We start from the raw sequence: 21,749 nt of genomic DNA on the forward strand, positions 1-21,749 counted from the left end.
TGGGTCCAAAGGACCTTCCGTGGAGCACACTCCAACAGACAAGCAAAATCAGGTTTTCAGAGGCGTTTTCAATACAGAAAAACCAAGATGGTTGGATCGCTTAATGATAAGGTCCGATGTCGGAGCTCGAATAGACAAGGTCCAAGTAGCAAATATCGCGAGGATGATCGCACGACCAAGCTGGTTTCGAGACTATACAGAGCTTCCCAGCGTGACCTGGCGCCTGTGGCGCCTGTTGCTCTGGATAACTGGAATACTGTACTCCCCGAGCCACTCACGGAGGACGACTGGTTGGATAGCTGCCGCTTGACGGGACAACTGACGTCTAATGCCAACTTACGACTGGTGCATTTTAAATACTTGCATCAGTTGTACTATACAGCGGCACAGTTGTATAAATTTGGGCTCCGACAATCCGATACCTGTAGACGCTGTGGTGCACCTGGAGCAGGGTTCTTTCACCTGGCTTGGGAGTGTCCTAAAATACTTGACTATTGGGGTGAAGTGGTGTGTATACTTGGTCTGATGATTGTTGAGCCTCTTGTCTGTCATCCGAAGCTATGTCTGCTGGGAGTGGGGGCAAAGGTAAAGTCTTCTAACAGGAAACTTCTGTCGATCGCATTGCTAATAACTAAACGCAGGATCTCTCTCTGTTGGGAAAGTCGACTAGCGCCTACAACTGACTTGTGGATAGAGGACTTGGTGTATTGCAGGGACCAGTTCACCTGCTATGCTGAGGAGTTGCCATCTGCTTCCAGGCCCGAAACATCTGGAAACCGCTCACATTGTATCTGCTGACACGTTCCGATGACTAATGTCCTGAATGTATTCGCCATGCTCACCTATTCACCCCCGCCTGTAAACCCTCACCTGTTCTGCCATGTCTATAATTCTGGGTTTATATGAGCTCAGATTGTTGTGATGATGTCATCTCACTACTGTGATATTAAGTGATTTGCAAACTGCACTGATGCCATGCATTTGGAATTATACAATATTTTTGTATTGTACTTGAAAAGCACAAATAAAATAAAAAATAAATAAAAAAAACAATATATTTGTGTCCCTCCAGTCTCCTTTCTGGAGACTCAATTACTTGCAAATTCTGGTTTACTACCATTCCTTATTTACATTGGGTTTCAACTAAGTCTGGGTGGTGAACTCCGCTCCGCTCGAGTTTGCAGAGTTTTCCGCACTCGATTTACTTAGAGCTCACGGAGGTCTGAAAAACTCGCGGAGCGGAGTTATTTCCCTCACTCGCGTTCATCAACATCAAGTTGGCGTGCGAGGAACATCCACCTCCCGGCGAGATTTTTCATTGTTCGCGATCGTCAACATCAAGTTGGCATGCGTAAATGTGGAAAATCAACCTCCCGGCGAGATTTCTCAATGCGGGCGGTCAGATTTCTCACTGCGAGTGGTCATGTATGCACGCGACCGCTCTGTACGCGTTGAGAAAGCTGCCACTAGAGTACAAAATCCACTCGAGCAGCAGAAAGGAAGCAGCGCCTACTTGCGCTGTGCATGGTGCCATTCGCGATGAATGTACAGTGTGAACAAGAATCTGGCACTGAAAATCACCGCAAACGGTACTTATCTAATGCACACAGCCGCTTGCGCAGCTCTGCGTAGAGCGGTGGAGTTTTTTTGTACTTTGCGGAGTTACGCATAGAGGACAGTTCTTTGACAATATCAGACACTCCTCTGACAATATCGTTGTCCTCTTGATGACTATGGACATTTAGCCACTAAGTTGAAACACTGATGATTCCAGATGAGAATTAGAAATTTGGACTTGGTTTGGCACGTTTAAACAGCGACAATGTATATTTTCTGTACATATTTTAACAAAAGCCTCCCGTCTTCTCTGGGCCACAGTACACTTGTAAACCCTCACGTTCACTGCTGCAGTGACCATCCCAAGAGCAGGCTGCCTCAGGGGTCATATTCTGCACTCTGGATTCTACACCCAAGTTATAGACAAAGTTGCACTGCAGACCGCCAAAACTCCTTATGCTTCCCTTTAGCAGCCATTGCACTGTTTTCAGTGGATTCTAGTGAGGACGTCCTTTGGATTTCTCCTCGCGGTTAGTGTCTTTTGTTTCTTTCTACTGTTCAAGGGAAACGCAAGGTCCTCTAACGCTATTGAGATTCTTTTTGTGATAAGGATAAAGATATGGGCACTAGAGGTCCTGAAAGGTGTGAATATATTGCACACTTCATAACTTTGATCCCAAAAAGATCCTAATTTAAGATTTGTCTTTAAACACATTGGAACTTGTTTTGCAGCTGACCGGTAACAACAAGCTTAAAAAAAAAAGCATCCTCCTTGTACTATTATATTTATATTCATTTTTATATATCTATTTCGAGTTTGTACTCACTACACTACGATACTATGAATTGACACTGCTTCTTGGGCAGATTCCTGTTTTTGTATGGTTAGATTGCTAAAGCATTTCATGATCTATTTGTCGCTTATCATAATACATAGCTTTGTATTTTTGTTTGATTCAGTTTTTGATTGAAGTCAAGAACACTCTTGTGGCTTCCATACCAGCAGACTGGTTGAAAGTTGGCAGGTATGTAAAAATGGCGATTCCCATTCTGTACATTAAGATTTGTATTAATGTTTTTATCTCATGCATGATGTTTGTTTACCTATGTTTAGAAATAGTTATGGACATAGTACTTAAGAAAGTTTGATTACTCTAGTACTGAATGTGTCTGAATACATGTGCATGTTACTTTTGAAAGATATCAAAACAAGGAAAATGATTCACAATATAGATTTTTCACTGTTGGAAACCCACAAATTGGATATATTTTCCTTACGATTTCTGAGGATATCCAAATCTAAGGGATTTGTCAAAACCCTGAGGAGTACACTTGAAATTCTATGCAGATGATAGCTTTCTGTGCATATGTTTATATATACTTAATCTTAACATTTTTCTCCACTCAAAAATGCTATTCCATGATGATACCCCCTTCGTCTACACCCTATGAAGAATGGTGGAGTTCTGATGTTTTTCAATCCCACTTTGCGTATTGACTATAGATTTATTGTGCTAAATATAGGATCACAAAGTGGATGTGAAAAGCTGTTTGAAAGATTCATGATTTCCCACAACGGTACGATTATGTAGGTGTACACTACCTTCCAAATCGCCCCAATTTCCTTGTCCTCTACCTATAAACATAGGACTCTCGAAAACCCAATACATTTAAAAAAATTCAAAAATCATAGGTTCAATTTGCTGTAGTAATTATAACCACTGGGAGGTTTACATTTGTGGTATTGGTTTCCCAAAATGCGCGGCAGTGGCGAGACACTGTCAGTACAAGCCGTGTTATCAACTGATGTCTGAGTATGTTTTCAGCACAGATGTCTGCCTATATTTCTGTATGGAGTGCAGGTGACTGAGGAATTACCTGTATTTTCTGTATGAGAGTATGTAGTGTTGTCATGCAAGGAATATTCTAGTGCCATCCGGGGTTGCTGAGAAATTCGTAATGCCATCATGGAACATTGGGCTGATGCAGACTGAAAGATGTGTAGTCATTGTGGCTGGTGGGTGTTACCGGGGTTCACACACAATTAGTCAGGACCCAATTTGGGTTATGGCACAAACCAAAAACGTTGGTTTCACCCAGATACCACCTGTTCCAAAGTATTGATATGTGTGATTGGTTCTGTGCTTTTTCGTTCCTGTAATTTATATGGACATCATATACGCAAAATGATGGTTGAGTATTCGTTTGCAGTGGTCTTTTTATTTAAAGTCATGTGTAGAAAACAAATGAACAGCCAACACGTGTTTCGCCCACAGGCCGGCAAGCCAGGCCTTTCTCAAGGCTGATTTTAAAAAACAGTGAAATGATACAATTATGGGTAGTGGAAGGAAAGAGAGAGATCAACAGATAAGTCATACACAGTAGAAGGCGGAGAGAAAGAGATGTGAGAATATGGAATGAAGTGATGCAAATACGAGTATGTGAGACATCAGCATATATGTATATATTTTTAGGGTAGTGAACAGACAGAAAGAGATCAGAGAGTGAGTCATACACAGGTAATAGAGGAAAGGAGAAAGAAGAAGAAAGAAAAGTAAAGGGATAAAGTGGAGAGGAATGGGTAGAAAAAAAGAAAAAGAAGGGTTTTAGAATTGTAAGTTGCACCCAGTAGAACATATTGTGTGTGAGGAGAATTTTTTTAGAATAGAAATGAAATGAAAAACAGAAAAGTTAGGACATATCGGAGTGGGTCACAGGTGAGCAAACAAAGTGGCATATAAATACAAGCGATGATTGAGAAAGCGTTAGACTCCTCAGGTGGGTACATGAACACTCGTGAATACAAATAATAGTTATGCGAACGTAAAGCCCATCTGGTGGGTTGCATGAACATACGAAAAAACAATCAGATTACAGTTATGTTCGGTTTTGTCATAAGTAGATTACATACATTCCAGTCATGTTCAGTCATGTCACATGGAGGTAACTTAAAAAGAAAAAAACAAATAATGTTGACATTTAGGGTAGCATGGAGCCTAGCAAGAAAAAATTCTACAGATGGTGAATTATTTCAAATCATCATTGTCTATACATTCTGTATGGACCTCATCAAAGACATACGAAATAACAGTTGTTAAAAATGTCCTAATATCACGTGCTTAGTGTTATTTCCGGCATAAGTTGAATTCATTTTACCAGATGAGTCTCTTTGTGTTGGTTGTGTTAATACCTGTGAAGTATGAAAGTCAGTGTGTGAGCCAAGAAGTTACAAAGATAGCCAAACACCAGTTGGGATGAAAAAAAAAAGGCGGGATCTGATGGGAGTGAAAACGGGCGAACCTATGTGAGATTACACGGGGTGTGCAAGGTGGGGCAATTGGTAGGCCCAGTGGCAGACACGCATTCAATAAATTGGTTGAGAGGTATCATTGCGTCCCTTTTAGGGAAGGTATAATTAGCAGCGCGCAGTTCGCAAGAGATGGAGAATTATGCGTCTGAAATTGAGGGACTATAGCTAGCTGATTATAATAATTGGGCCGCATGGGATTAAGATAAAATAATGTCTCTTAAGTGAAATGGACAAAGAACTGCATTGATGCCTAAATGCAGGCGCAAGACAAAGAACACAGGTTAAGGAGTTAACAAGTCGCCAGGTGGGGGTGAGTAAGCGTCATGTGGCAAGGTAAAGTCCGAGCACTGATGTAGGGACAGAAAAAGTCACAAGTACTTACAATCGGTAATCCGGAAACATGAGTAGGTGCTTCTTCTATGAGACGGGTAAAATGCGGTCTGAAATAGCTGGCAGCAGCTCCCACCGTGTTATTTATTATCACACGGATACCGGAAAAGAACAAAAACAGACGGCAGAAGGCTGTAAAAGTGTCAGGTCATTGGACCTGCTAGAGCGGTTCGAGGCTGCAGTCAGATTTGTGAAAAAGGAGATGTGATTAATTACACCAAACAAAATAGGTCTAATATTGTAGCCAAACAAAATTAGATAATAATATAATTTGATTCGGGTGGGGAGAAAAAGTAAAGTTATCGGAGAAGGGTGACATTTGCGTCTGATAATAATCGGACGACGAGACAATGCAAATATGTGAAACGGCCGCAAGGGTTAGGAATGAAATGACCTCGTAGGTAAAGTGAGCAAAGAGCTGTGGAGTAAATCTAATACATTGTAGGTGAGGGGGTAAGTAAAGGTCCTATTGTAAGTCTAATTTGGCTCGAGATGAGTGACGGTGAAAAAGCAAGGGTGGAACCAAATGGCGAAGACCTGATGTAGTAACAGAAGGCCATTCAGAAAAACGTTCCAAGAAATATGTGGTGGAGGAACCTAATAACAACAAGAGTAATAGAAGCCAGAAGAAAAAAAGCACAGACCCAATCACACATATCCATATGACTGAAAGATGTGATAACGCCAGATTCTTATCTTATCATTCTATTTCTTACCAACTATAAGAATCCTCAGGTTGACTGGACCTTTTTACCTGCTCTGAAGCGTAAAGGGGAGAGATCAATCCATTCAAACAAGACCATTAGTCATTTAACTACCACTCTAAAGAATCACTAACTCCGAGTTAAGATTAAGGGGGTTTATTACAAAGCCAAAAATAACTGAACATACAAGCACCTCATGATGAGGTTAAGAAAATGCATGAAGCATAAACAGATTAATGAACTCTAAAATTATCAAGCAAAAAATAAATGCTCCAGTATCTAAATCAGTCTTCATGGATACCTATAAAGAAATTGATTAGTCTGTCCCTACTCTACCACTAAAGTGACATCCCTACTTAGCATTCCCCTTGGCAGGAACAGAAAAGGTGTCAGCTCGTGAAGACTTCCTAAGAAGTACACTCACGTTGAAGGGTCGGTAGCCAAAGCTACAGCATCATTCTAAGTCTTCTCCCTCTGTATCGATCCCTTCCACCTGCCCTCTAACGCTTTACTGTCTCATCTCCTAACTCTTCCCTCGGGGCACTATCCCTAATACAAAATGCACAACATGGAAGACACGCCTTTGTTCCACCTCTTCTGGATGGACACCTCCTGGAGGTGTTTTTCCACCGAAACCTGTATGGCGTCCAATAACGGTTAGAATGTCCTTGAGTCCCAGGCTCCCTCAGCACCAAAAGTATTGGCTTCTCATTATCTGCATTCCTGGAGACTCTTGTAGTAAACGCTCCTCCATACCTAACTCCTAAAATAAAAGGTTAGTATTTGCTAACGAAGACGATGTCCTTGCACCTGCAACAGAAGCTTGAGAACGAGAAAACCTTCCACTCACAGAAATCTGCTGACTACCTCCAAATGAGAGCTCTCCCAGGGAAAGTACATTTCGGGCCTACAATAGTCAGCTAACATAAGAAACGGATAGGCCTTTCATTTCAATACATGAACCTTCGATCAGGCCTTTGCACATTATAAATCACACGTTAATAAACATTGCGTCTACAAGCATTATTTTCATTGCATTTAATATATGCGTAATCATTTCTACACGTGCAGGCTTTAATATTGTGCACGTTTAAATCAAAGGAATTACATTTCAGACAACTTAATTCATCAGGCACTTTGCAATAGGCAGTTACATTTTAAAATCATGACTCTTTGACTAACACGCATTACATTTCTAGCATTATATTCACATTTTAATATTACATTTACTCCTCTAATGATCATCTGTTAAAACAACATAGGATACATATGTAGGTGCTGACTATGCACGATTATGATGCACCCCTACAATTTGTCGAAATAACATAGCGATCTGTCAGTTGTGTGAGGTAAGTATGATTTAGCCGATGACTGGTGTTTCTCATACTTCTTATGAGAAGTGCCCCTGGCTTCTGGAATATTGGCTTGCTCCAGTAATGCCAAGCTATCCCTTCAGTCTAGCACTGAGAATGGGAGGCTGACTCAGTGGCCACAGTGTGACAGGTAAAGCATTAAGATCCCACTTGAGTGGCAATGTTAGAAGATTCTTTTGATGCTGTTAAAACAACATGAGGTAGGACTGAAATTAATTGGAGAATGAATGGTGAGGACTGGTTGTGTTTTGTAGGGACTGCTTAGTCTGGTTACCTTAGATAGGATGGGTTAGGGATAGTGTGAGTATAACTCACCAGAATCCTACACCAGGGAAGAGTTATCAACTTAAGGAGGGAGGTATACACGGACGTCTATGACAGCAACGAGTCATAGGATTCCCATTTGTACACTGGAATGTGAAATACTAGTCCCAGTTCCTTATTGTAACACATTTATAGTTATCATTAATGAGGCATTTAGTACACAGTGCTTGAAGGACAGTAATGGAAAAGTGATATCTGGGCGGCAGTATTACCTAATCAGTAGTAACAGATGCTCCCGTTTAGAAGCAAACAAAACCAAAAGTGGTCCAAAAATGTAATGTCAAAGAGGTGGCGAACTGGCTGACATAAAAGAACTGAAAGGATTGCCATGAAAGGATCATTCGGCTGGCATCTGTATAGGGAGACAGGAAACAGTTGGCAGACAAAGTAGAAGTTCAGATGCCATGAGGTTTTAAGATGAGTGGTGGCTGCTATCTTCCTTTGAGTTTCTAAATCAAAAATATGCCCTGAGAAATAGACAATCGACTTGCCTTCCTCCTCTGACAGCAGTGCTACTCTGGGATGGCAGGACAGAAAGATTGGTGGCACCGGATACTGCTTGCTTGCTCTTGGTAAGGACATACATCAAGTGACAGAATTCCTGCCTGCTGCGAGGAGGCGAGGCCGCTCGACACAGCACTGCATGGGTGCTTACAATCAGCACAGAAAGCCTGTGGCACGGGAAGCACCCCAGCACATGCCAAAGCGAAGACCGGTCCAAGAGTGGGCCTGTCTGTGCCCGTCACAGCTCCGAGGAGGGGGTCAGGCCTGTTCTATTTTCCTTCTTACTCCGGATAATTGCATAGGCAGGAGCCAGCACTAGGCCATTATGCTCTCCTGGGATGGGGAAAGGAAAACCACCAGTGGCAGTAACAGTACAGTTTATAGCGGTAGGAATCCTTCGACAAAACGTTGGGTAGGGTTGTTGGTGTGATAAGCAGTGAATTTGCTCTCACAGAAAGAAGACTCTCTCTGGAACCCAGGTAAGGTGTATTCCCCGCTGACCCAGTAATCGGGATGATTGTTCACTTGATTTTACAATAGCCAATCCACTGAATTTACGTATTGGTCAGGTGAGTCATACCTCAAATGAGAACCTCAGGTCCATCCACAGTTCCTGCTCCTAAAAAGTAAGAGAAAAACAGTTTGTGATCCCACAGTCGAGAGGTTAAATGTTAATGAGGTTGATGCCATACTGGTGCAGGGAGTGGGCAGAAGGTTTCTGGACGATTGTTGTACAAGGTTTAGCACTCTGCTCCAAGCCCAGTTATCCCTCATACAAGAGAGATTGGATTGTAGTGAGTTTCAACTTGCCACACTTAACCAGAACTCCCGTCCTGCTTCGTCTGTACCAGCCTCTGCCCCAGCGTTACCTCTCCAAAGGGGGTTAAATTCACTGGATGCTCATATTCCTTTTTTGCCTACTCTTACACCAATTCACCTTTTAGGTGCACAACAGGCAGAATCCAGACATAACCTGGGTTTGCGATATGAATACAGTGCCCCAGAAACTCATTTAACCGACTAGCACAACTGCACCCGACACTGATCAAGCAGCCCGGGGGCAACTCTCCTTTGCTTAATTGGGCCCGACCTCTACACTTAGAGCTAGCGGCCTGGGGTTGGGAGGCGGGGCAGAGTTTCTACCTAGAAATACTATGTTAAATCTGCCTCCAGCTACCTGTTCTTTTGTTGGGGTCCTAATTGGTGCTCCCACTCTCAGGCAACACCAAGTTGAACCTGGAGAGCAAGTAATCAATAAAGTTCTCGGATGGTTATCGTAAAATAAGGGCCTTGATGTAAGTGATAGTGCGAAGATCATTCTAACATTCAGAGTGAGTTGGCTCAGACTTCAGCAGTCTTTCAGAGTATTACCCAAGCACAGAGTGCGTAGCCCTCGTTAGATTCATACAAACCTGCAGGAATCATTAAAAAAAGTAAATGTTACCAATTGAGATCTAAACTGCAGTCTCCTGACTGGATCACATTAATTGCAGCCTATGACATTTGTTTTTTTCGGGAGACATGGGAGCCTACTCGGGTTGCATTTGACAAGTTCTCTTGCCACTCCATACTCGTTACACCGTCCCTGGCAAAGTGGGGCTTATCTATGTGGCTAAAGCTTTGTTCGAATATTGGGGTATAGGAGCTGGTGGATTTGGAGAGCTCAGAGTTCCAACTTATCTTACTAAGGGACTAGTATATATCCCAGGTTTTCTATATCAATTGCTATAACAATGATTTCTCCAATCAACCAAACTCTAATTATGCTCAACTGTTTGGTCATCTAACCAGCCTGGTGGATTTGAGCAGCTCTGACCAGAGGTAGCCGTCTGTTGTACTGGGTGGGAATTTTAAAGCTAAGATCAGTGCTGATACATGAACCCACGGTTAGACGGGCCATTCAAACAAACTTAGGAGTGATGACAACAGGTTCAGAGCTAGACGGTTATTTGACAGATTTTGATTTGATTTACATGATGAAAAATTCTGGAGAAGTAGCTCATGATCAACCAGCCTATTGGGCAGGGGGAATGCTACCATCATTGATTATATATTTGTATCAAGACCTCTGATTGGGAGCATATTGCATAGCAAGGATTTTGGATACTTATTTTGGTGATCACAATGCCTTGTTAACCTTTTTCAATTTACTGTTCTCTCCAGTAAGTCCCTTGCGCAACCCACCCCGATTGGCAAAGGTCTAAGATTATGTTGGAGGTTTGAAAATGAAGTTATATTGGGTAGTTTACTCAGCGACAACGTAGAAAACTTTTTACGTCTTAGGGATTGTGCAAATTGTGTGCATCTTCATGTTACACAGGCTTTGGGGGTACTAGGTGCCCTGATCAAATGAGCTCTTATGAAGCCTGCAAACAACTGCTCACCCTAAATGGTTTGACTCCGAATGCATGAGATCAAATAGGCCCTAATAGTATCTCTCAGGGTTCCCACTGAGGTTGCATCTACATGCAAGTTCAAGAACGAAACCTGAGAAAAAGGAAATGGGAGGTTAAGGAAGATAATTGGGAGTACCTGGTAGTTTCGGCTGAATTGAAAAACTCATGGAAATTCTGGGCCACGATGTCGGCCTCCAGTCAGGGTTCCCTTATAAGTTGTCACATAAATGCCACTGCATGGGTTAATCACTTTTCAGCTCTGTATAGAGCAGTGGAAGGTGGCTCCCTATTTACCACTTGGGAATGTGAAGAAAGCCCTGTCCACAGGTCCTCTTAACGGTAGAAGAAGTCAAGGAATCAATCAATCTCTGCCTTAGCTATAAGGTACCGGGACCTGACGGAATGCTGATCGATTTCATTAAATGCAATGTGGAATTATGGGCACCTCTGCTGTCCAGTTTATTTATTGATCTAGATGGCAACATCTTCTCAGTCCCTGGTGCCTCCCCCATAATCATACCCATATTAAAAAAATTAAATCAGGGGTATCTAAAATGTTACCGTCCGATATCACTTATTGATAGTTCTGGCACAGTAATGGGGAGAGTAATATACAGTAGGATGTGTTCTTGTGTCCACATCTTACACCCAACCCAATATGGGTTTAGGGAATGGCTGGGTACAGTGGAGCAGTGCTTACATTTACATCCACTCTTAGGCAACTATACCATTGCCAAGTGCTGCCCCCTATACCTAGCATTTATGAACCTATAGATCGCTTTCGATTCCGTCAGTGGTGCAAGCTGTGGTGCATCTTGCTAGAAATGTGTTTGGATTGCATGCTAGTTCACTTTTTCCCTGCACTCCATGGCAGTCTGCAAGCAGGGGGTAAGATATGGGGACATAGGGGTACTTACTGAGCCCTTTTCATTGGCTAAAGGCGTGTGCCAGGGCTGTGTCCTGGCTCTGCTTTTATTTATCCTATATATTAATAATTGAACTTAGTTTTTGGTAAGCTTTTCGAGTGTATAATCTACAATATACCATTACAGGCATTGCTGTACTCAGATTCTGTGTTTATTGTGCCTACTCCAAATGCTCTGCAATCTCTGGTAAATGTATTTGTGGAATTTACAACCAGTTTCGATCTTATGAATAATTTTAGTAAGTCCCACATCATGGTCTGTGGACCCAAAATGCGTAGAGTTCCAGCTATTGTGCATGGATCTAGCTGCTTAACAGCTGTTAATAAACTTTGTTATTTTGGTATCTGCTTTGATTCTTCTGGGTCATGGTCCTCTCATATCTTTAACACTCGGCTTAAGTTCACCAGAACTTTAGGTTCAGCACTAAGTATGCTGGGACTCTCTCGGCACTTGGGTCTTACCCCCTACTTTCAAATTTACAAATACCAATGTATCTCAATCACAGCTTGTGTTCGGGGTTTGGGGGTTCACTAATGTGTTAACCTACAGAAAGAGGAAAGTCGTTATCTCAGGAAGGCGTTCTCAATTCCGCCTACTTCCTCATCTTATATTACACATGAAGAACAGCGCTTCAGATATTCGTAAGATCGCATTAGATGGGCCCTTTTATCTATCTGGCTTTGAGACTGGACCAAAGCAGAGACCACTCTTAATCTTTCCATTATCAAGGTTGTCTAAGTTTCGTTAAGGCCACCAGTATTCCCTGGCTGTCATATGTCTCGGTAACTTTAAAAAGTATTGCTCATGTTTAGGTTTCAGGCTGGGACGATCATTTACTTACTCTGATTTCCATTGGGTCTCCAACACGCCATGTCATCTCAAACAGGTCCTTGTGATGGGGTCTCTACTCAATCACTGTTACATTTCGTGTTTTATTGCCAATTTTATTAATCTTTTGTCAAAAGGTTTTTATTAACCTGCCTAAAACGACAATTTATGCAATTTGCAATAGCCTGTTGGCATTTGCAATTACTTCAAAATGAGAAGTCTGTATTAGAATTAGTGCATTTTTAAATTCTGCAGGTTTTTCTTTTTCGGAAAAGTATGCTCTGGTGATTTTAATGTTTATCATTTTATTCTAATGAATTTTTTGCTGTGAATGTTAAGATTCATGAAATGTTGTGCACTCACTTTTACGCGAATGAAGTTATCTGACTGACTGGCTATTTAAAGTACACCGACGACACACCACATGCCAGCCATAGCCCCAGTGGGACCTCAACCTGCATGTATGCCCGAGGACGATCAGAAGACAGGTGGGGAGCATATAGTGGAAGTAGTGTGGGGACTTTGGTAATTGATTGCATCAACCTATAGGTACAACATAGGATACATAAAAATGTAGACTGGTACAGCTGGTATCTTTATAATAATACAACAGAGAAAATTTCAAATATTTACATGTGTACATAATCCAAAACCCAACGTAGCGATCAGTGAATTCGTGTGATGGTAAATTAGCTTCTCAGGTGAAGAAAACTGCCGGATCAGGCAACAGGACGATCTGTAAAGTTCCTTCAGCCAGGATTCTCCAGGATTTGGAAGCTTCAGCGTTTAAGTCGATGTAAACGTTCAGCAATCTTTAAAAGATTGTTCTGACTTGAATTGTACTCCAAACAGTGGTGGCTGGTGACATTTGAAAGTGGTGGGGCGTAAACGTTCTGTCTGAGTACCCAGCGGCGAGCGAGCGCAGCAAGTGAGCCCAAACAACTTAAGGAGGGTTCGGGGGGTTTTCCCCGTGAAAATTTTGAAAAAAGAGTGGGTAAATGGTGCATTTTTAAGCAAATTTGAGAAGCAAGAAGGTTAATAAAGCAATTGTGAAAGTGCAGCTATTACATTAATAAAGGAATGTCATATAACAACATGTAGATAGAAATGTTTCTGAAGCTAGGCCCTGCCAGTGCCACGAACCTCTAAGCAATATACCATCCAGCAGGGCTTAGCGTCAGAAACATTTCTATCGTTATGTTTCTGAAGCTTGGCCCAGTGCTGGCACTCAGTGAACGTGTAAATGAAATACATGAGTCCAAAATACAGCCAGATTTCAGTTGCCAGGGGAGCATGGAGACACATCAACCAACAGTTTAAGGGGAAACGCTCAGCAGGGTGCCGGCAAACCCCATGAGTGCTGACGACTTCTATTTTTATATTTGACAAACTCACATGACTGTACTTCAATTTCTTTAGCAGGGTGGTTTTACAGTATGTTTAGGTCGCAGGTGTCTGTTGACTTTAGTCATGTGGCAACGAGCATCGCACTTGATTAACCTCCTGAGACTCCAAAGGGAATTACTGAGTGCGGAAGGCGAATTAGAGGACTACCACACCATTAAGACACACATTAGACATTCAACTCAGCAGGCATTCCCCCACACATGTATGCACTTCTGCTGTGACGCATTTTAACTTTGACCTCCTACCACTAATTCCTCGGGAAGGAGAAACATTCCTTCCCAAATCACTTTCTTTTTCGCTTTGTTGCGAGAGAGAGGATGGGGTGGACCTGCCGACTTTTGAGATATGGAACCAAGTCTCGGTTTCGGTTCAACATCCTGTGATTATGAGGCAAATCGCTTAATCTCCCCGTGCCGTAGAAAAATGAATGCGCTGTTGTGTATTGTAACCGTCGCTCATGTAAAGTGCGCCAATACCGTCCCGCAATGTCAAACTGCAAAAATTAAATAAGTGCAGCAATGATGTGCTTTGTTGCACCAGAAAGGGGCGGTTAGGTTTGTAGAAAGCAAGTGCCCTGAGTGCTAAACTATGACGCTCTTCCAGCGACAGAAGAAGGCCATTCGTCTGCCTACACATGAGAGCAGCACAGGACAACGTCTTGCCCACAGTCCTCGATATGAGGAAATGCGGCATAACTAGATTTACAGTCTACGCCGGTTCAAAGAAGCAGTCGCGACTCGCGGCACTTAATATTCGGGGTGGGGGGGTCGCGCGGGTGTTGGGGGGGGCTCGCGCGGTTGTTGGAGGGGGGGGAGATGTGAAAAGTAACTTACCTGACCGGGTCTGCCTCTGCTGCTCGGCCGGGTCCGGGTCTGCCTCTGCTGCTCGGCCGAGTCCCGCGCCGCCTCCCGCGCCGCCTCTGCTGCTTTCAAACACAGGAACAGGCATGCTGCTCCCTCCCTTCCTGTGAAGGCAGCGTTGTGATTGGCGCTGAGCCCCGGGCGGTGACCAGCCGGGCACCAGTAGGGACGCCATTTTCTCTATGTAAGCTGCATGCAGCCTACATAGAGAAAACGCACATGACGCATGACTGCTTTGGTCGGCCCCCAGGGCCGACCAATCAGTCTGGGCACTTAGAGTGGTGCAAGCCACTCCTCTCTGACCCGCCCACACGCCCGCCCCAACCAGGCAATCCCTCCCACCCACCCCCTACCAGGCATACCCCTGACATCTGCTTTCTCGCAGCGTGAGAAGCAGGAAATACAATGGTATTTTAAATACTGTTTTATTTTCTGTTTCTGGCGCAGCGAGAAAGCAGTAGGGCGGCGCCCCGGCGCCCTAATGGAGCGGCCGCCACTGACTCCAAAGACAACTCTAGCAACAGATGTTTTTTCATGGTTTAGATGCTTGAAGAACAACCCTGGCAGTGCTGGGTCCAGTATAGTTATTTTTACAACATGCAGGGATGATTTGCTATCGCACCCAGTCACAAACGGAGGACCGGGGTTTCATATCTAAAGAAGAGGGTAGTTATTCATATGCATTTGTCCCACAGTACATGCTTTTTCACTTACAACCTTCAATACTGCCCAGCACATGTAGCTCTATGATCTATTATCCAGCTTGGTTACCTTTTAGCTTATCTTGTTTACATTATGTTTGTACATGTCCATGTACATTGATGACTAGTTAGGTGACTGCTTTGTACTCGTTTATCTGCCTACAGTATGTTTTTTGTATGTATTCATCTGCCTTCGGTATGTAATATCTGCACATTTCTTCTAAATTTTCGGGTTTAACAGATCGGACAATGACTGCACACATGATTAATTTTATTGGTTTGAGTTCCCACACAGGCCCTGATATGATGGCTAGACATAGGAAAGTGACTCGGTTAAACAAATCAGCATTATTTCATCAGTACCATTAAATGCTAATTCCTTTAAAACCTTCTTCCCTTGTGATTGAATTTCTTAATTTTCAACATAACCATTATTTTCTAAGCCAAACCATGCAGTTTACGGTACTGAATTCAGATGGGTGTTAATTTACATGACCTGTTATTGTAGATTTCAAACTTGAAGTGGCTGCTAACTCCTGTTCATTCGCTGAGCTTAACTGTTCTGACTCAGGTCAAATGAAAATGAAGCAAACTGGGCCTGGGCAGTTAAATAATATTTCTTGAGTTTTAACGCTGCATGTCATTCTTTATCATAGAGCAATACCAGTATTTACCAATTTTGCCCTTGCTGGCTTCCGTACACAAACGAAAATACTTCATCTAATTCATAGATTAGGGAAGCGATATACAATGCCATAGCATTATTTTGAATAGTACCTTCATTTGTCTTATACAATCATGATAATTAGGTAGGAACTTCCTGTGGTTCCCAATGGAACCTGCATCCTGTACTCAGTTTGAGCCGTTAATTATTACCAGAGATTCGTGCAGGGAAGAAGTCTGTTGGCAGCAACATTTGCAAGAACGTTATTGTGTGTGTTAAAGACAAGGCACAGATGAAAAGTACAAATGCATTGGTTTGTCAAATTTTGTCAGTAGCTTAATGAACGTCCGTAGCACTTCCCTTGCAGCTAAATTTCCCTAGTGTTTCCTTATAAACCATAAATGCTCATACAACTTTCATTTTTAAGCCCATTTTATTGGTATTTTATACATATTCAGAAGTTATAGCATAAGCCGATACATGATAAGGGTTGTAACATTTGTTGTTTTTTTTACCCGGTGAACATAATTAAATATAAATGGAGAAGTGACAGTTATCCAGTTGTACAGGCACATAAATTACATATCAAACTAGTTTGTTTTAACTGTCAGTCGGGTCAGAGTAATATCGTTAAAGTCTTAAAGCTGTTTGAGGTACACGCATCTTTCATGTCGAATGTAGATTAACTTATCACGGGTCTATACACTACGTCAAGCCATGTCAGGCCTACCAAGAGAAGAGAACTAGGTATCTGATGCAAAGTTGCATTGGAGCAAGGGAGTATGAAGAACCATGGGCCTGGTAGTCTTCATTGCATATGTTTTGACACACGTATAGTTTGTGATCTCAGTATCTACATTTGAGAGGGATATAAATACAGGTAGATTGAGGTTACAGGAGCTGAAAGAATAGGTTTATCAACTCTTGGCAATATACTGCACAATAGTATTTATCTCATTACTAAACCATATCTTGGAGCTACCTTTGGACACTATACAGCTCATAATAATGATCTGAAATACACTGCCGATCCAGCTGCGGGGTTGAGTGGTCCTGAAAGATAGACTCACAGGGTTCGGCTCGATAATTGTTCCTCGCGATAGTAGACGTGTATCGATACTGAGGTGGCCTCACTGCATTGATATGTAGATGCAGGTGGTCGGGGTGTGCGATGGAGGGGGTACACTGAATGGAATGTTACGTGTCCTACAATACCTGACGTGCTGTAGTAATGTGTAAAGTGCTGTACGTTTTAGGTCTCGCCTGAGCCAGCGCATGCGCTGTCTCTGCGACACATTTAGTAAGGGGCTTTTTGGGAGTGCTCCCAAAGGCTTTTGCTGGCCTAGCGCTTGCGTTCACGCGTGCGTGCACGCGCGCAGCCGCCATCTGGCATTCCTATCTTTTCCTCATTAAGGGCATCACTCGCGGGCACCCTCGCGATCACTTTCGCCGCGCGGCCGCATCGCTCACGCGCACACTCTCGATCACTTTCACTTTTGCAGTGCTCTTTTACTGTACTCTCGGTTGCCCTCAAATGCAAAGCACCTTGAAGACATCTTGTTTACACAACCGCACATTCTGCAACCTTTCATTGGTAAATTCCTACAAGAAAGCAGCTGTCTACACAAAACATTGCCCAAGACCTTATCAATGAAAGCGGATCGACATGCCCATGAACTCTTTCTATCTCCCAGTAGGCTAACACACCAAAGAATCGATTTAATTTCTAACTCGTTCTTTAATCTCAAAAACCATGGTCATATTATGTGCCCGTCTCTGCGTGGATAGGCGCATCAAGGGTGTGTGTGTGCGCGCTTGCTTGCGCAATTCCTGTAGGCATTTGTCTGTGCAACAAGTTTAGGTGCGTGTGCAAGGTTTATATTTACCGAAAAAAGTGTGCTTGTGTGTGTCCCTGCGCTGTGTGCATGTGCAGTGTGAGCTTCACCAGTATGCATGTCGGTAAAGCCTGTGCAATATGTGTGGGTCCCCTCCTCAATGTTGTATGTGCAATGGATGTTCTTTCCCAGCCACTTCTTCAATCCTTCACACCCGTATCTTCCGTCCTTCACATCGTCTCTTCTTTCCTTCAACTCTTCTTGTCCTTGCCACCCACCCTCTCTGTCCTTCTCACCCATCTCTTCCATCCATCCTCGGAACCACTCTCTTTAATCCGTCTTTGACATCCAGCTCTTCCATACTTTTCACCTATGACTTCCTTCCTCACAACCATCGCCGCCTTCTTTCAATCCACCTCCTCCATCCTTCACATTCAACCATCCCTTCTGTCCTCCACACCCATCTCTTCCTTCACACTCGTCTCTTCCTTAACATCTGTATCTTATTTCTTTCACATACATCTCTTCCTTCCTGCATCCCATCACTTCCTTCACAGCCGTCACTTCCTTCCTTCACACCATTCTCTTCCTTCACAGCCGTCACTTCCTTAGTTCACACCCATCTCTTCCTTCCTTCATACCCCCTCGGGCCCAGAAGTTATCTGTGTGGAAGAATCGGACCACCAGGGGCCAAGCCCCGTGGGTAATCCTAGAACTTCCCGGATACCTTCCCATGCCATCTCTCCTCGGCACCCCAGCACCTCCCGTTAGCACAGCCGCCCAGTGAGTAATATTTAACCCTTCAGGATACTGAGGGTGTATCTGTTGTCCTCCCCCATCACACACACACACACTGAGGTCGGGGGCTATTGTCATGTGTAATTCTGCCCTCCGGAGGGCTTTATTTATAAAGCATTTTCTGATCAGATATTTGGGTCTTTGTTCTCTCTCCTTTCAGCCCGCAGCGCCGCCCCCCTTGTCCCCACCCGACTTCAAAAGAGGAGGCCCATTTATTCCGGTTTAAAGGGAAGGAATGCAGCCCCGGAGGTGCCCCTCGGCCCTGCATCCAGGGGCGTAACACAGGCCCCCGCAGCTCCCGCGTTGCGGGGGGGCCCCGCGCTCCAGGGGCCCCCTCACTCAGCGGAGCCAGCAAGGGGCAAGCCTCTTCATCATGATGGTGCGCACACCCGGCCTCTTAATACATTAAATGGTGCGCACGGCTAAACAGTCTCTAAAGAGCTAACTCTGTTCTGTAAGCAGCATACTTCACAGCCAGTACATACTCTGTAAAGTCCTATTTATTCTGCAAGCAGATAATTCCTTTTTTATTCGAAGCTGAACTTAAACCTTCTTCTTCCTGGTCTCAATGTTTGATTGCTTACGCGGTAATCATAGTTACTTAGTTTTGACAATCTGCTGCCAACCGGGCATAACGCCTTTCAATGGACCTGTATAGACTCATACGCTTTTTCCTGATCGGTTTCTACCAGGATTGACAAGAAAAAGATACAAAGGTTAGCAGGAGGACAGGGACTGTAGTGGAGCAGCTTCGGAAAAACAAAGTGAGAAATGTTGAAGGGGAAAGATGGAGAAATGTAGATATGGCAGTGAAGAAAAGCTAAAACACGGTTGGTTGGGAGAAATCTTAATATTGCGAGGATAGGACAATAAAGAACAAGAGGAGTGAGGTGGACATAAAGGCATAGAAAAATAGGGAGAACGCTGAAAGTAAGAGAAAAAGAAGGAAGGGTAAAAAGGACAGAAGGAGAAAGAAAAGGTGCGAAAGAGAGAGACAGTGTAAATTAAACTGTTGAAAAATAACAATTTTGTCATAATACGCTTGACGAATGTGTGTAGCAGGCTACAGTTAGGTAGGTTATGTTTCATTTAGCATGCCGTTCATTTCTCCCAACAAGGATTAAATAAAAATGGAAAGAGGTAGGTAGTTAGGCATATGGAGAACAAGACTGAGAGAAGACAAATGTAGCCATGCATTGTACAAATGAGAGACAGAGGGGAGATGGAAATACAACAGAGAGTTGGAAAAAGAAAGAAAAATTAAATGAAGAGTGAAAGTAAGAGCAGGAATTTACGGAGTAAAATAAATAGTGACAGTTGGCAGGAAGTGAGGGAGCGAAGGAGAGAAAAGAGAGACGGGTCAGAGAGTGAAAGAGGGAGGAGGAAAACTAAGAGAGTTATAAGTGATCAGAAGAAGGTGTCTAGAAGTGGAGCAAACGAAGCAAGTAATGCAGAAAGAGACAGAGAGGAGGAGTGAAGAGAGTACAGAACTGAGTTAACTATAATGTGGGATATGAAATTCGTGATTTAAAGAATGACACAGTGTGAGAGAACACAGTGCAAAACTGAGCTGTGATAGGCGGAACTGAAGGAGATAAGGAGAATGTGTGAGAAAACTTGTAAAAATGAGAGACAAGGAGTTTTAGAACATGTGGAAATCGATAGAGTGGAGGATGTGTGAGAGAGAGAACCGAGAGACTTAGGTGCACATGCATCAACAAAAGCAAAAGCGATTCCTTAATAGCGATAAATAAGGAATCGGTATCAAGGAATCGCTTTTCACAATGCATCAACAGATTCGGTAAAATATAGCGATTCTTTAAAAATCGCTATATTTTACCGAATATACAATAGCGAGTAAAGAAAACACCGATTAGCTAAAAGCAAAATCGCCATCACCGATTTAGCCAATAGCGAGTTCTGTATTAGCGAAATCGGCATTAGCGAAATCACTATTAGTGAAAACGTGAAAGAACGGGTCGCTCCGGGAACGGCATTATGACATCACCACCAGGAAATAGCAGCCCCACCCTCATTGCCTCGCCAGAGGAGCAAACAGGAGCTGATACTGGAGACTGCCTGAGCCCATTGAAGCTAAACTTACAGGACTACCACCCTACACAACCAGGATGGAGAAAGAAGCACCATCCAGCGCAGAAGCTGCACGCAAGAGAAAACGCAAGTTTTCCTACCGGGAGCTGGAGCACCTGATCGAGGGGGTGAGCAGCAAACACGATCGGCTATTCGGGAAGCTGTCCCTAAAGGTGCCAGAGTCAGAGAAGCGGCGCATATGGCTGCGCATCCGAGACCGGGTCAATGTGGTGGGAGTGACGCCCCGCAGCATAGACGATCTAAAAAAGCGGTGGTACGACCTGAGGAAGCGGGCCAAGGAGAGGATTGCGGAGAGGCTCCGGGAGGCATCCAGAACGGGAGGCGGACCTTCAACAGTGCAAGCAAACACTGCCCTGGAGGAGCTGGTGGAAGGGACCATCGAGCCTGAGGCCGTCGTGGGAGTTACCCGGATGGATACCTCCGGCGCAGCCACAAGTGCCCAAGGTAAGATGCATGCCTGTGCCCATACCCAGCATTGCGTTAAACCATTCCCAACCCCCCAGCACGATCAGAGTGTGCATGCAGATTTGCCCCACACAACTTTACTCATAACAGTAGTGCATCATGGGAGTTGTAGTCAAGTCAGCCCAGTGTGCATGCACAGGATAAAACTAAAATTAAAATTCACTACATCAGTAGAGGCTGGAGATAGACAGTTTACTTAGTGGATCACAGAGGGACATGTATGTTTACAATACTACGTAGGTGTAACTATCCCACTAACCATGCACTGTTTCACACACAGATGCATCTCCTGCCGATTCCGACGACAGCGGCCGGCTGATCATTTCGGAGACACCATCCGATTCGGTCGTGGATACACCGCAAGAGACACAATCACCACCTCCACCAGCAACCACACCACCACCACCACCACCACCAGCACCAGCAACACCTGCTGGCGCAACAACTGCAACTAAAGAGCGGAGACGCAGGTCACAAGTTCCACCCATGCAGGTGATGGATACATGTCAAACACCTGCAACACCATCGGGCCAAAGTCTGAGTATCATCCCACCGCCTGCAGCACCACCAGCACGTGTCAGACCCCCACAGCGCC

At 43.8% G+C, this 21,749-nt stretch overlaps 1 protein-coding gene across 3 annotated transcripts in view; it reads left to right on the top strand.

Annotated features, from left to right (window-relative positions):
- MSH3 (mutS homolog 3) overlaps window positions 1–21,749 on the top strand; it is a 2,607,526-nt gene that overhangs the window by 1,687,628 nt on the left and 898,149 nt on the right. For all 3 annotated transcript variants that reach the window (XM_085632401.1, XM_085632403.1, XM_085632402.1), the window contains exon 16: window positions 2,518–2,582. In XM_085632401.1, coding sequence (XP_085488527.1) covers window positions 2,518–2,582 — 65 coding nt within the window. The remainder of the gene's footprint in view (window positions 1–2,517; window positions 2,583–21,749) is intronic.

Source organism: Triturus cristatus, chromosome 2_1 (genome assembly GCF_964204655.1).
Source record: "Triturus cristatus chromosome 2_1, aTriCri1.1, whole genome shotgun sequence".
In the NCBI taxonomy this organism is placed as follows: domain Eukaryota; kingdom Metazoa; phylum Chordata; class Amphibia; order Caudata; family Salamandridae; genus Triturus; species Triturus cristatus.